The sequence below is a fragment of the Prinia subflava genome, chromosome 10 (genome assembly GCF_021018805.1).
Source record: "Prinia subflava isolate CZ2003 ecotype Zambia chromosome 10, Cam_Psub_1.2, whole genome shotgun sequence".
NCBI lineage: Eukaryota > Metazoa > Chordata > Aves > Passeriformes > Cisticolidae > Prinia > Prinia subflava.
In genome coordinates this window covers 9,013,671-9,030,116 of record NC_086256.1, presented here as the reverse complement: position 1 = coordinate 9,030,116, position 16,446 = coordinate 9,013,671, and the positions used below count along the sequence as shown (strand labels likewise).

At 39.2% G+C, this 16,446-nt stretch overlaps 1 protein-coding gene across 4 annotated transcripts in view; it reads left to right on the top strand.

Annotated features, from left to right (window-relative positions):
* MAST2 (microtubule associated serine/threonine kinase 2) overlaps positions 1–16,446 on the top strand; it is a 187,274-nt gene that overhangs the window by 113,464 nt on the left and 57,364 nt on the right. For all 4 annotated transcript variants that reach the window (XM_063407168.1, XM_063407165.1, XM_063407166.1 and 1 more), the window contains 2 exons: positions 7,929–8,020; positions 14,458–14,533. In XM_063407168.1, the coding sequence (XP_063263238.1) occupies positions 7,929–8,020; positions 14,458–14,533 (168 nt within the window). The remainder of the gene's footprint in view (positions 1–7,928; positions 8,021–14,457; positions 14,534–16,446) is intronic.

Sequence of the window (16,446 nt, the reverse complement as noted above, 5' to 3'; positions counted from 1 at the left end):
TCTGCAAAATTAAGAAAGGCAAAAGGGAATCCCAATAAGGTAAAAGAGCACAATTCTCATAGCAGGCAATGGTTAGGGCAGTGCCTGGATCAGAGAGGTAGCAGTGATGAGAGCGTTGATGTATCAGTGGTGCAAGGCATGATAGCATATATGTTGCAGCTTACCTTGTTTTTTGGGTATTTTTTAAAAGGTCCATTTAGTTTCTGAGTTAAATCCAAAATATCTAGAAAGCCTATCTGTCAAAAGATATCTAGAACTGAAAAATTGAGGCATGGTGATTTTACAGAAAGCTACCTGAAATGGTGTGGAATTGGTTGCAGATGAGGACCAGGGGAGTGGGTTTATTGTCTAACAACGTGCTCTCTTTGTTGTCTGCTCCTCTGGCTTGTTTGTCCAGATGCAGTGCCATGTTCTGTTGAGGACTGTCTGTGCTCTAATATGCTGGAAGCTGCTTGCAAGTTAAATATGCTGGGTGATGCTTAAGAAAGTTGATGTTGCAGAGGTGAGGATGGCAGTGAGTGAGGCTCATGTGCAAAACAGCAGAGGCACCAGGGGTGGAAGCACGGCCCAGCATTTGTCTGAAAGCCACAGCAGAGCTGTGGTTCCAGCTGGTGGGAAAGCACATCATGAGTGTCACATTCTGCCAGGCAAGCACAAACCCTGACACTCTGCAGTGAGGTTGGTATTGTTGGTCTTCATAGCTGGAAATATGAATCTTACCAACAGAGGAAAACCTTTCCAGTGGAGCTCAGGAGAGCACCTCAAGAACGTATATTTTTAAAATGTACAAATAATTTGATTGCAAACATCCTAGTCTTGTTCAGAATGTTGCCACCCTGTTTGGCTGTGTGAAAAATCTGTGTTCTGTGCAGTAGAGGCCTCTCCTCAGACAGTCTGGAGATTAATTCTAGAACAGTGTACTGTTAGAATAGATTTAAAATTAGATCAGTAATTAATCCTCATGCTGAGGTTTGGAACCGCAGGTAGCTGATAATGAGCTAATTTGTAGTATTTTTTGATTCTTAAACTGAGAAAATGCTCTGAAACAAAATGAAGAGGACAAAATATTCATATTTTGTGCTACAAAGCAACCAAATGAGCTTTCATATTATTTTATGTAACATTTACATTAAACATGGAAAATTTCTTTTTATTTTCAGCTCATTTGTTTTGTTTCTTGGATGCATCTTTGGGGAGAGTGTCTAGAGTAGGTTTGTTATATTGCACACCTGTATGTAATTGTACGCTCCACGCTTAGAGGATTTGAAACAATATAAAATCACTTTGTCATTTCATTCTGGAATTTGTTTGCTTGAATTTTTTGGAGGAAAAGAAACGTGATAAACTATCTTCTGTGGGAATTGCCAAGTAGAGACTTATTTAAAAAGCAGCCATGCTACGTGAAGCATTTAATAATAGATTTGGAGGAAATGGGAAATGAAAGTATGCAGTTATGCTTAGCTTTCATTCAATCAGCCTTTCACACTTCGTGATGTAACTTCATGGCAGTATAATGCATAACACAACTGAAGGAGGAGATAGGAGTGCTTGAGAAGGTTTGTTTTATGTTTTTGCCCATTAAATAATGTCTATATTTATTCTGGGGTCTCTCTTCCATAATCAGAGATTTTTTTTCATAATTTTGTTCTTTTATGCCAAAACAAAGATAGGCTTGGAGTGTGTTCAGAATAAAGTGGGTTTGTGTAGTTGAGAATGGCTGTACCAGTCATTGTAATTTGTTGTGACATCTCATTTTGTTTGGCTTTGCAGAGTTGTTCCTATGTTGTTAATAATGCAAAAGGTCTGGACTGTACAGTGTGGTGTAAGCAGGTGTGCACCAGCCTCAAGCATTAGGCAAATTAGACATAAATTTGGTGTTCACTGGCAATTTCAGCCTTTTCTTTTGTATTTTCTTAGCTTGCAGTGATGCTGCTTCTTCAATTTGAGCTCTAAATGAAGTACGAGGGCTTGTCCAACATATAGCTTGGTTTAGATGAAAGGAAAATGGTCTTTCATGCAATAAGTTAATTCCTAAGTACAAAGATGTTAATTTTCCTTAAAACAAAAGAACCATCTGCACCCGTTTTACTCCTTGCTTTGTAAGTCTTACATTGCTTGGCTCTGTGTTCACCTCAGTTAATGTGTTTGGTAGCACACTGAAAGGTGTGGTGGCATTATGGAAAATGATGTCCTTTGTGTGTTTTACCCCCATGCACTCTCTGGATATCTGTACAGAAGTGCAGCCACACTTCACAAGTTAGCCACATCTTTTTCCTCCGTGCCCTTCTTTTTTTGTCCAGTTTATTCTGTCTCATGGGCTTCAAAACAATGGGCAGTGCAAATTTGTGTAGAGCCTGGCTTGCTGAACAACTTGCGTCTGTTTCTGTGTTTGTAGTAATTAAATTGTAGAAAACTTTCTGTGGAAGAGGACCCTGCACTCAGGCAGTTGGTTTTCATTGTTGCCTTTATTTAGGTTCCAAAGTTCAATCCTATTTGAAGTTCTTCAGAAAGATGGTGGAAACAGGAATACTGTAATCCAGTCTCAAGATCATGGGAGTTAGGGATTGATTTTATAAAGGAGTGAATGGCAGGTACAGATTGTCCGGAGATGGACTGGACGAAAGCTTCTTAGTTGCTTAGTCTGGACAAAATAACCAGGAAGGAATCCAAATTCAGGATTTTTCCTTGCTCTTGGGACTTTAATGACAGGAAAACTGCTTTTTTCCTAGGTGATGTTAGGAAGAAGGTAATTCTATGCCTGTTATGGTGGAGACTCTGTCTGCAGTCTTTAAGAAGTTGCTTGTTGGACTCGTGCTTCCATCCTTAACTGTGTGTAATTGTATTTCTTTACAACAAAAGAAGTGTTTATTGTAGGAATGTGCAACCCCCCAAACCTACACCATGAATAATAACACTTCTTTCCCCAGTTATTCTAGGATGAATAACTTTTAAAGTATTCTTGAATGTGGAAAAAAAAAAGAAATCAGTTGAACCAGATGCTTACTTATCTATTTTAGAGAACTAATTATCCCTGTTGTTGGTAGTGCTAAAGCTTACAAAATTGCTTCCATCTTTGAATTACTATAATTAAGACGATAACTTCCACATCTAGTTAACATTGCTGTGCAGCTGCTGCATTCATTGACATGCAGATTTTGGATTTTGTAAATTTTCTGTCATTGTGAATAAAAATTTTAAATACTTATTTTCATTTCCAAAATGTCTGTTTCTCATAAAGAACTCTTTGTAAAGCAAATCAACTGAAACCAAACTTCTGTAACATCAGAGGAGAATCTGGTGAAGTTTGGTTAGGTGATATTACATTTTAGGAAAATATGTAACCACAGATAACTCTTGTAGATATGATTGCTCTGAATTTTGGATCCCATTTCATAGGGATTTTAGGTCATTAAATGGAGTGTCAAATCTGGACAAGTCTGATGTTTGGCTTCTGAAATGCTACTTTGAAAGAAGTTAGTGCAAGAGTTAATCTGGCACTCTGACAACCTGAGGTAGTTTATAAAATTCTAAAATTATATCTTTGGTTGAGGTTGGGCTTGATGATCTTGTAGATCTTTTCCAATCTTAGTGATTCTACGACAAATCACTAATATGAATAAAATGCCTTCATGAGTAGTTACCAAAATGGGATTTAAGCTATGCTTTTCCTTACATCTTATTCTTCTAGTCGATTTCTGTCAAAGTCAATGAGAAGGTTTGTGCAATCAGTGTTATCTTGTTTACTTACATACGCCAGCAGCTTCAGCTACGAGAAATTCCTCCAGGCCTATAAATTCAGATAGATTTTGAGAATGTTCCTTATCATTATTCATTTATAATAACCAGCATCAATATGAAATTTCTTGATAGTAGTGGTTGGTTATTTATATTTACATTGCTTTTTTCTGTAGCCCTCACTTTCATTACACAGAGGCATCATGGGCATTAATCACTTTTGCTCAGTGAGTTGAAGATGTCCCCTGAGTAAACTGCTCAAATAAAGAATCAAATATCGATTTATGCTGAAACTGAGTCATTGATTTCTTTACAGACTGAACAGGCACATGAAACAAGGTGCACACTTGGTATTCATTTTAGAGGCTTGCCCTGGGCTCGTCTGTGGGTCAGGAGGAGGAGGAGATTGGTTGGGGTGGAGATGAAGAGCTGGGGGCTGCGTGCAGGTTGCAGGTACAAGGCCAAATGTGCTCAGAAATAACTCTGGGCGAGGGTGCTGGCTCGGGGGCACATTTCAGTGGGTCCAAAAGCAGTGTCCAGTTTCCAGAGCCACGTCCGATGTCCTGCAGTGTTCGGTTTCAGGAACGCGCTGGGGACACTTTGGTACACGTAACAAACGATATTTTTACTGCAAGCAGAGAGGTGAACTCCAGAAACAGAGTAAAAGCTCTATTTCCATAGTAATGCAAAGGCATTGTTTCAACTATTTTGATATAAAATATCCATTTTACTATGTGTTTTCAGAATTGCTTTGAGGTGTTCCTGTGTTCTCACAGGTTTCTAGACTCAAGTTTGGCTGTGTGGGTGTTCGACCGGGGCAGGGAGGGCACCACCTCCAGATCTCTGCATGGGCTGGAGCTCAGCCCTACAGCTCTGGGCCCTACAGAAACTCTGCGCTTTTAAAATCGTGTCTCGCCTAAACTGGAAGACCTGGAGGGGATTTGCTCTCTGAAATTATGAAGTGAGATCTGAGAAAAAAAAAACAACAGTAAAAGGTTAACAAGACCCATAGCAAATTGTGAGAGGACAGGAGGTTCAGGGTGCAGGGCTCACCTTGTGTTTAATGAAAATGGCAAAACTTTGGCTTATAAACAAATAATAATGCTTGAAATCTCTCTGGACTGGTTAAAACCTGATTTTTTTTCTAGTTGAAAAGTAAGATATAGGCAACCTTTTTCCCCTTTTACTTTCTCCTATTACTCCTGTTTTCTTATGTAGATTGAATTAATTTTTAAACAGGAAGACATACAGTACTGTTTTGAGAATTCACCAACGATAATAAATAATAATAAATAATAATTAATGCAATTTACAGGATTAACAATATGATCTTCTCATTATCATTGGCCTGGTAGCTCACTTTTGAGCCCAGCACTGTCTGTCTGGCTAAAATGAACCTTCCAGGAAATATTTTTTTTTGAGTGGAACTGTTTCTGCCAACACTTAAACTGACTAGTTTGAATTTCTTTGGCACTAAGCCCTGCTTAAAGCCAGCTTTGCTTCCTTCATATTTAGCTGTTCGTTAGGAGGTGCTCAAATGCTGTCGTAGTGACTTGTTGGGGGAGAGGTCATCCCACAGAAATCTGCTTGTTAACTCCACTCTTCACCCTTTTTTTGTTTTAGTGACTACCAGAACTTCATCACTCTTGTTCTGCATTTCCTCTAGGATTTCTACATCTGTCAAAAGCTTTTTCTCTATATTCAAAGAGCTCTCTTCAGCCAGCAGAGAGTATGATTGTACTTGTATATTTTTCTCAACATGGAACATGAATTTGAGAAGTTGGGTGTTGTGTTTTTAGCCTCTGTGTTTAAGCTTTGCCTTACTGCCAACACACGTAAGTCATAGCAATGGCTAAACAGACCCAAGTGGTGTTTCTCTTTTGCAGATGCGAGATCCAGGAAAATTAAAAGTTATCCAATGCTGAGGGTGCAAAGAGAATAATGTTTTATTCCCAACTTGGGGCTAGGTTTTCACTCCAAGCCATTCCTTCCTCTGGGTACATTTGTGTAAACCTGACCTATTTTAAGGGTTCTCAGCTGTGCTTGCTCTCCATCCCCTTAACCCCTTCACTTTTGGCTCCTTGTCTTGGCAAAGACAGCGAAGAAAATGGGTTTGTAAAACTCTGTTCAATTGGGAAAATGCAGGCAAGCAGTTAAAAAACTGAGTTTGGGACAGTTCACTTCCCCTGTTATGCTGTGGTTTAAATATACCAAGTTTCCATAGCCAGCTCCAGACATTGCTGTGGTAAAATGTGCTTCAGGAACTCTCTTTAGCAAAGAGATACAACTGTAGAGAATGGAGCTCTGCTTTCTCACTGCACTAGCGGTTTTTACTGAGCGAGAGCCTAAATTCTTACACTATATTTGATACTAAAATACCCAGGATTTTCTTTTCTACTATTTGTTACATAGTAATATATATTACACTAGAATACTCAGGAATTTCATGCTGCAAGAAAGATTTTGTGCTAATGTAAACAATGATTATCTGGTATTAATGTTGGAGTTGAATATTCTGGTTTTTTCAACAGTTACTGGAATAGTGTAACTGAAAACATGTTAAAAATATCCATGAACTGGGATTTTAAGCTTCTTAAAATCAGGCTGTTAGTTTTTCCATGAGATGTGCACAATGGCAATCAGTTTTTGGATGGACTGTTGTTGAATAATACATGAATGTAAATGGAGATTGTATGGAATCAGTTGGATAATTCTGAGGAATGCTTTAAGTACACTAAAGAGCCTGAATAGCAGTTAATGGTGCTTCAACTTTATTACTGTTTATTATAGTTGGCAGTTCAGTTGTATTTTTTTTCTGCATCAAGTTCTCCAGTTTCCTATAGAACAGCAATAAAATAAGGTTACAAATAATAATAGTCAGATGCACTGTATCCTGTGGCAGCAAAATACTTTTGCATTAAGCTGTAGCTCTTGGCAGCCCGAGTGTGTTTATTGTTGGGCAGTTCCAGCAGATCAGTCAGTGCACGAAGGGCCTGGCAGATGTCAGCATTTGGGGTCTGCAAGCAAAGAGGCTTTGCCTTGCCTGGGCAACCCAGTCTGGAGCTTCACAGGGCACCCCTGGAGTGGAGCCAGTGAGCTCCTTCCTCAGCCTCTGCTCAGCTTTCCCTGCTCCTGGCTGTTCTCCCACCCCTGTCAACACCAATGGGATTCTAGTTACCTGTTTTGGGAACTGCTGAAGTAAGCAGGAGTGTTTCTGCCATGTAGGAAGCAAGCTGGAGGTACCAGGAGTAGATGTATGTAGCTGTAGTGCTTGGTCAGTTGTAAGATTTTGCTAGCAACTTCACTTCTTCTGTTTAAACAGCAGGAGAAGTGGCAATCACAAAGAGATTTAAATATCTAGCTGCTCTTCTTCACGGCTCCCATGATTTAAAAATGTTTCCCTTGCCCATTGCAATTCCTTTTATCATGTTTAGAGCTAAATGTTTGCTAAGAGCTTGTGACTACAAGCTGGGAAGCAAATGGAGGAACACATCCTTTCTTCATTTGGCTCAGTTCTGAAACTCCCAACAGGGAAAAAGTAAATCTGAACTGTCCCATAAGAAGTGTCACTTTCCTTGCTGGAACAAAGTTATGGCAACGAGGGGAGTTGATGTGGTGGAGGCGAGTCTGAAACTTGCTTTGCAGAGTTTTCCAGTGGTACTGCCACATGTGTTCACAAAGATTTTTGATCCCAGGTTTTCAGTTTGATTATTAATCCCACTGATCTGCTGAGTTGTGCTAACACTTTGCTCTGTAATTTTAACTCTGCCCTAAGGAATATGCTCTGGTTTCTTACAGCCAAGCCAATAATCATAACGGATTTATTTGCTAGGTGGGATATTGGTAAGACCATCCAAAGCACTCTGGGGTATTTTACATTGTTTTTTGCTTTTTGTGTGAGTTGTAAAGCATGAGTTGCACATATTCTGTGAATCAAGAATGAGTTACCAGCTATCTCCAGTGGCCTGTGTAACAAATGCTTCCAGTGTTGAAATACTTGCTGCTGACCAAGTACCTTTTGTCCCTGTACATTTCCTTCTTTGCAGGATCACTACTGAGGTCATGAATGGGAGAAAATCCCACACTAAATACTGAGAGATTCCTCCTTAGCAGAAAGAGGTTCTGCAGGACCTGCCTCGAGGTGCCGTTGTCCATCTGACTAATGCCTAATGGTTTACCTTTGTTTCTTTCAGCTGTCGGACAAGCAACAGGAAGAGTTTGATTGTAACATCCAGCACATCCCCAACTCTCCCACGGCCACATTCCCCTCTTCATGGACATGCAGGTAACTCCCTAGGACTGCTCTATCTGGGAATCATCAGCACAAATGCCATTGCAGTGAGTTTGAACATCCTGATACTCAGCATCAAAATATGCCCTTTGGAAATTACTCTGATGGTAGTTTTTCGCCTTCTCAAACTTGTAAGAGGGTCCTTATAGTTTCAAGGTAAATGTTTTATGTTCTGCACATTCTAGTTTGCTTCTGTATCCATCCCCCACTCTTCCTGGGGGATTCAATCCTCTTACATCCTGCAAAAGAGCTTGAGATGGAAAATGAAGCCAAATAAAATTAGATAAATACATTTAAGTAAATCTCTTGTTTTGAGTCTCTGAGCATGGTTAATTTGTGCCAGTGATTTAACTGCAGTTCTCATGAGGAGGAACATCCTGCCTGTTTCTTCGTGCCTCCAGCAGCCTGGCAGCTGTGCAGTGTGCCATCTTATGGTCTCTGTCTGCTACTCATAGCAACATGAGGTGTTTGGGAGTTTTATTTCTTTTTTACACTGCTGCCAATTTTACCATGGCAGCGACTGGGAAATGCTCATTTCAGAGCACATGGGCAGGGGCTTGTTAGTCATTGAAGTGAAGTGTGTGGAGATGTTCTTCCAACAGAAAAAGAAGGAATAATTCTTCAGAAAGGGTCACACATGCAGATTCAACAGCTTGCCTGAACAGCATGTTCCCTTGTTTTTGCTGCTGAGGGAGGTAGATGGTGTGTGACGCCTTTGTTTTCACCGTTTCAAAATGCCAGAGAGGATGACTGGGCTCCAGGTACGTCCCTGATGGGCACCAGTCAGTAGCAGGGAGCAGCTGGAACGTTTGTGGCACATCATCCACAGTGGAGCCTCTCTGGAAACACGTCACTGCTGCGTGTAAGACAGGGAAGGTTGCTTTCATTATAATCAGACTGTCTTCCTCCTACATGGCAGTATGTTCTGTAAATGCTTTCTGGAGACTGAAACTGAGGCAATGCTGAGAAAGAACAGCAAACTGATAGTAGCTCAGCTAGAAGGAGCCATCTGCTTCTGTTTGCAGAGCTTTGCATCCCGAGAGGTGATATCCAGCCTGCTGAAAGGAAAAAGAATGTGAAGTTATTGTTCAGGGATGCCCATAAAAGCCTCTTTCACTCTTAAGTTTTCGTAAAAATCTGCCACATTTTCTTGGGATGCTGTAAAAAGCCCAGTCTTGGAAAACTAGGAAGATACCTTAAATACACTGTTATTCTAAAATGACCCATGATTTTCAAATTAAAATTTTAACAAAATCTTTCAGATGGTATGTTAAAAGCATTTTCTGCTTCAGAATCTGAAATAAGATGCAGGGCCAAAAATGTGTGCAGGACCATCTCCTTTGACTTCAAATTCCCTTATTGCTACTGTGTGTGGTTATGGTAGTGATAGTTTTGTAAAATTTTGTTTAAACAAGGCATTTTTCTGGGTAGAGATTCTCCACTTAGTTATACTGTGCTTTTTGCTTTGAATTCATTTATGTGTTGGTTTCACTAAATTCTAAATTAGCTCTACAAGCCTTTAACTGAGAAAAAGAAATGCTTGAGAGATTGCGACAAGATATTGACATAATCATTGGTCAGAAAACAAATGCAGAAATGTTCATAATAGAAACATGTATACTTTATTTTCTTTTGATTTGCTTTTCTCCTCTGTTTAAAAAAATTAGGTTTGTTCTGGTGGTTTTGATGCTGTTTCAGGCTTTACAAGCTTATAATTTATTAGAAGTATGTGAGTGTCTTCTGAAAGGAAGAATCACCACTCAGTGGTGTGCCACCTTACTTTAGCAGTAATTTTCAAATATTTCCTTTTTTTTTTCCTGATGTTGCATATGGGATTTAAAATTATTAATTAAAGAAACTTCCTTTGTTACCCACAAGAGTAGCCAGTAGTGCACAGGAAGATAAATTAATTGTAAATTGCGTTCTCTACCAGTACTATATTTAGGAGTCTTCCCTGGGGAAAAAAAAAATATTCAAGAGACAAAAGTAGATGAAATTTAGAGTAGAGTCACTAATATTTTCTTAAAAAATATCATATATGAGGAGTGAATTTGAGAACAGGCTGTGATATTTGTTTAGTATTTGAACAGAGTCTGTCTGTCTGTTTGTTCAGGCACATGCAGTGATGAGTTACTAAGAAATGCTGGTGCCTCTCTCTGGCCTCTTTTGTCCTGAACTTTTGTCATGAACTTCTTAATGCCCATTCTGAACCTCTCCTACAAACCAAAGAAACAGCAAGCTTGCAGAGAAACCAGGGAGGCTTTCTAAAATGTTTCTGTTCAGACACCACACTAAAATAAATTCCTGTATACATTGTAAGGCAGTAATATCAGGAGTTACTCTTCTGCACGTGATGTAAAAGTCAGTGGGTGAGATCCAGGACAGTTGTTTTTCTATCAAATCCTCTTCCCCATGAGCACTGATGCAGTCAGAGGGACTTACTGTCTCAAACAGCATCCCAACAAGATGCCAGGCAACTTCATATCCTAGAAAATTTAGAAGAAAAGTATTACTTAAAGAGCTCTTAACATTTGAGAGAGAAGTAAATCCCAACATTTTGAACCCTGCCATGAAATCACTTCTGAATCAAGAACACTTAAGTGTGCTAGTTCAGTTTTCAAACTGTATGAAATAGCATTTTCCAGAATGAGCTGGCACTTTGGCATAAAGAGCTGCAGCTCATGGGGAAGTCACTCTGCTGGTTTAGTCTCCCGAACTTGTAGTGGCCAGTTTTAGGAATGCAAGTTTGAAAATTTTGCCTTTTTTCTAAACTTTTTGTTTTGAAACAAGAGGGGGAAGTAAAGAGGTACACACATGTATTACTTAATTTGTTTTCTCTTCTTTGAATCCATTTTTTAAAATCTGAGTATTACAAAGAGGTTACACCATGAGGTTCATAACTAAGTTGCCATCAGATTATATTTTAAATCAAAAAGCTTAAAATCAAAGAAGTAACATTATAATTTAGTAATAAAGAGATACCTACTTTCAGCTGAAGCTCAGGCTATTTTGAAATTTACTTTCCATGGCTCAAAGCTGAGGTTCATCAGCACGTCATGCCTGTCATCCTTGGGTGCTGTGAGAGCACCATGGCATTCATTGTTTGTGAGACTGGTGGTACACATGGTGCTTTAAATATGGTGATAATTTTGAAATTTGTGTATGCTGGAAGGCATCTGATTCTGTAGCATGCATATGACCTTTAGCTGCTTGCTTTAATATTCAGTGAATAATTTGAATATCCTGCATAGAAGACCACAAAAACTTAGCCTTTTGTGTTTATTTATTGATTTTTATGGCTCTCAGAAGGAGGTTTTACATCATGGTTCTGTTGTGAGTTTTTGGACTCATAACCTGTCTGATAAGTGTCATTCATGTTTGTAGGGAATAGCTGAGACTGTCATTACCTGTGAGGTCTGGTTTCATATTTTGAAGGCAGTGGATTTACAAATGCTTTGGCTGCATCCTTCTTCCTATGTCTGGAAGATGTAAAGGTTCCTGCCAGAATTATTGGCATTGGTGTAGCTGTGTTGATTTACCTAATGGGCAATCATTCTGTGTAACAGCCTCCCTTGGGACAGAGGCATTTCAGGTTCAGCAGTAGCCAGGTATAACCCTGGAGCAACAGGGGAATCTACCTTGGCTGCAGAGTAAATAGGGTTTCGATCAGCCTTGGTGAACGAGACCATTGCACTCAGGCTTCTCCTATTAAAATACCTTCAACTACAGCAGATGCAGCAGTGCTGGGAAATTTTAGGGAAAGCAGAAATTCCCTGTCTCCCTGTTGTTGTTTTAAAAGCTTCACCCAGACTTGAATTGAGTAGAAGAACTAATTGCTTTTCATTTTAAAACTAGAAGCAAATCACAGGGGATCTAATTAAAATTCCAGTGTCTGAAAGGAAATATGCCATATACATCTGAAAAAGTAGTTGCTCAAAAATTAGTAGTATCTCTATATCACACAGTGCAGGCTCAGAAGAGTTTGAACACCCACATACTTAATTTCAAAATTTAAAAACTGTCATTACCCAATTTGCTCAGTTATTCTGAAATTCCATTTTGATCATACCCTAGAAAGTTCAAAGATGGATGAAGATATAAAAAGGCAATGACAGTTCATTGCTTGTTTATAACAACATTGGGCAATGAGGTTTTTCTTCAAAACACGCAGTAGTGTTCATTGTCAGTAAAGCTTGAAAAATGAGAAGGCAGAGACCAAGATTTCCACCAAAGCTGGCAGCCTTCCTTGCTTTGTTAGAGCAATGATCTGCATAACCATGGAAAGGCATCACTCCTGCTGCATCCTAAAATGCTCCTTCAGCTTTCTGCTAGCCATTGTTTGGTGACCCTCACCCTAAGGTATGTGCTGCTACCAGGACGTGTGTGTTCATGCATGACTCGTTCTTCACTTTGGTGACTTCTTCATTGTCCTTGGAAGCTTGCAGTGCCTCCCAGACTGGGACTGTCAGACCTCTCCATCCTCTTGTGGCTCAAAGGTAGCAAAATGGTTCTGCTATTCCTCTGTGACCATAAGAACTAAAATGAGTACAAGCTTAATAAATGAAACACCAAAAGTTATTTAGCTATAGGTGTCTGATCACTGTCTCCCATCTGCACTTGGGATACACTGGGAATGGGTTAAACAGTATCCAGTTTTGGATGAAGGCTTGAATTGTGTTGTATTAAACTGTGAACTCGTTGTTAGTCTTAGCTAACAATACAAAAGAAAACCAAGGCAAAGGAAAACAAACCTGTTGCTTAAACTCTTTGTTTTTAATTTAGTTTGCTGTTGATGGAGCAGATTGTGGAGTGGTCTGGAATTCACTTACCTCTCCGGTTCTCTCATCACCCAATGACACATGTTACATCAGCCTGGGGTTGGTTTAATCTCAAGCAGCTGCTATTTTTCCCCCGTAGCCTTGCAGAGCAGATGGAGTTTGCTGGCCTGTGCTGCACTGTGGCCATCCTCATATCCCAGGAGGGATCAGCCTGTTCCCTCTCTCCTCCTCCTCCCTGCCCTGACACACGTGCCAGGTGTGCACACCTTGCTCACAGAATCTGAGCAGAGATGCTCCTGCAGATCTCTGTAACCCATTTGTAAGGCTGAAGTGTGAGGGAATGTTGTTTTCTTCAACTGAGCACCATGCTTATATTCCACTCCTGCTCAGTGGAACAGCAAAAGTGTGTGGATAACTTGGGTTTAAATTAATGTGACTTAATTATAAGCTTAATTATAAGCTTCAGTAGGTTGCTGGATGGGACTGTAACCTCAAAATCACTGCTGCCCTGAGGGGCAAGCTGGGCAACTTGAGTTTCTGAAACAGAGACAAGTCCTTTGCAGATGACTCCTACTTGAGGTTTGACTTTTCAACATGGCTTTTAAAATAAAACCATTTTATATAGGATCTAAATTGAAAACCATTTCTGATGTACCTTGCAGTGTATTGCTTTTTCCAGAATTTATTTTGTTTTCCTGGTCTTATTTTAGTGCTATATTGTTGTCTTTGCATGACGAAATTGCTGTTGACACATTTACTATGGATAGTTTCTCTTCTGTGCCCATATTAATGATTGGACAGAGCAAACCACTTCATGCCCAGCAGAAAGCACACTCACTGATGTGAAACTTCTAAATTCATCCATAACTTCCAAATATTTCTGTAGTTAGTTTGTAAATGATCCTGGCTTTCAGAAGGGCTTTCTGCATGATAGTTGCTTTTTATTTTGAAATAAAATACCTTGCAATAAACCACTCACCATGCTTACACACCATGTGACAAAGCCCTGAGGGAAAAAACACTTGTGCCAAAAATTAAGTGTTTTTTCTTCTTTTCTGTGTAGTTTCGCTAGTACTTTCATTTTCATGGTAAAGTACTATTTCAGAAAAGTGATAGTGAGACTGCAGATAGGTTTTAGCCCAATCATCTTATATATACATAGTCCTGTTATTATCATGTGCAGTTTTCATGGTATATACTTTTCTTTTTTCCTCAGTGAATTTTACATTCAACCTTAGTATAAATGGGGAAGAAATGATTTCTCACTGTTTATTATTCCTGAAACTGTCATCAGTGGCACTTTCAACACAGGTTTTTCATTGACAAGTGTTAGGAAAAGCTTGTAGATAGAAATTACTGCAAGATATTAAAAGACTCTATTGTCCATGGGTGGTACATTACTTACCTGAAAGTGGGAAACAAAACATACCCTTTAAATTATTTTAAAAGGAGGAAAAATACTAGTACATCAGTTCAGAACATTTCGTTAGCAAACTAATGCTCAAAACTCAAAGACTCAAAAGTTCCATGTTTCCAATTATTTGTGACTACAATGTGCAGTTCAAAGTCTTTGAGAACACTGAAAACTTACTCCATTTGTTACAAATGTGAACAAAATGGTTTTGAACTGTTAATTTTTGCTTTCTTAAACAGGTAGCAGCCCCTTGGACAGTCCCAGGAATTTCTCTCCAAATGCGCCTGCTCATTTTTCCTTTGTTCCTGCCCGAAGGTAAGGCAAGATCTATTCTCTTTGGACTGGCAAGCAAATAGTCTATACACTTTATTTACAAATGGCCTTTGGGTTAGAACATTTTTGATTGTGTTTTATCTTCTTTGATGTCTCCGATTTAATTTTATTTTATGCTTTATGGATTACATCTTGGCACTACCAGAATGTATGAGGTGGTTTTCAGACCTAGAAAAAGACAAAGCAAATTAAATGGTTAATGCTGCCTAGGGAAGAGGCAATGTTCTCCCAGAAGAATGACATGCAGGGCATGTGATACGACACATAATTTAGTCAAAGTGACATTAAAGCCAGTCATGATTAGGGTGATTGTAACGTAGTTGTAGTCCTACATGTTACTCTCACTGAGGTGTATTGAAAATGTACTGATCTTCCTTGCTGTGTCTGCACACAAATATAAACATACCTTAAATTAGGTGTGCACAACTCTGTGTCTTCATTCCCTGCTTTCTCACTGCTAGTGACTTTTGAGTTTTCTCTGCTGTCTTGGGCATTGGTGTCAAGAGAACATCACTGCTCAATGAGGAAAATAGCTGATAATTGAAATTGCAAGTCTGCATGAACCTGTACAAGAGCAGCACTGAGAGACCTGAATGTGAAGCTGTCATCTGTCCTGCAGCAAGTGCTGGACAGGTGCTGGTCATGTGGTGTATCAAACTGCTGGAAAGAAATCTGATACCACAGTGGTGGGTTTAGGGTAAGGAACAGGAATGAAAGAATAGAGACAGCTGGGAAAGGCAGAAAAATGGTGATTTGAATGTTGAATCCCAGCAGGTAGGCAGAAATGGATAACGATACAGAAAGCTAAATTTTGTGAGAAAGAAAGAACTGGGAAATTAGAGAGCTCCCAAACAGGGTTTATGCATAGGAGGTGGGTTATTAGATTCAAGTGTGAGGAAGGTATTTTGGATTTGTTAAACTCTGCTTTAGCTGAAAAGACCCAAATTTATGTTGAAATGATCTGAGAATGGGAAATATGTGATCATCCTGAGAGGAAGTAAGTTTTCTGAGGAAGATAGATTTAGCTTGAGGACTAGTTTGAAAAAATGATAAGTCTCAAAACTTCAAAGAAGAATAAAGGGCTAGAATTTGATGGAATAAGGTACACTCTTTATCTGAACGGCAGGAAAATCCTGGAGCATTTCTCCATTTAGATGATTAGCTAGAAGACCTGGTGTCCTTGAATTCTGTTTGAAGCAGACTTTGGTCTTCTGGTCTTATGTAAGAAAATGCTTTCTAATAGCACATGAAATGCAAGAGACTGGATATGTATTTTCCTGTTGCCTCAGAGGAAAATTAGTGCTTTACCCGCTGGTTAAACAATTCACATGGACTCATCCACATTTGTTTTTAAAGCCTGATCTGGGTGTATTCAGTAAGCTCTGTTGAAGGCAACTGAGCTTTTACCAGTTTTCACAGTATCTGAAGTATCTCACAGGAGTTCTGGATCCTGGAAAACAGTAGAAAACTTGCAGCAGAAACAGCAGTTGTTGTCAAAATTTAGCGTAATTTTTCAACATCATGTTTCAACTCAGTCATTCAGTATTGCTTTCTAAAAGTTCAGCAAATAGATGTTATAATAATAAAACTCTGAAGAGTGCCCTTTCCTACTTTTCCACTTTTTATATCTAATTTTTAAAGAAATAGGTGAGTGAGGGTTAAGCCTGTCCTATTGAGTACAGTGGTTCATTTTATAGTGTGCATGTTCCTCTCTATACTTTTTCTGCCAGGGAAGAGAACACTTAAGCACTGCTAGTTTTAGAAACCTGTTTCTATTTTCTGCTTGCATTACAGCCTGAATAGCTATGCCAGCAATAACAACAGATACATACTAGATTACCCCATACTGGTATCAGAAGTTATTCTGATATAATGGAATTAAGGAATTACAAGTG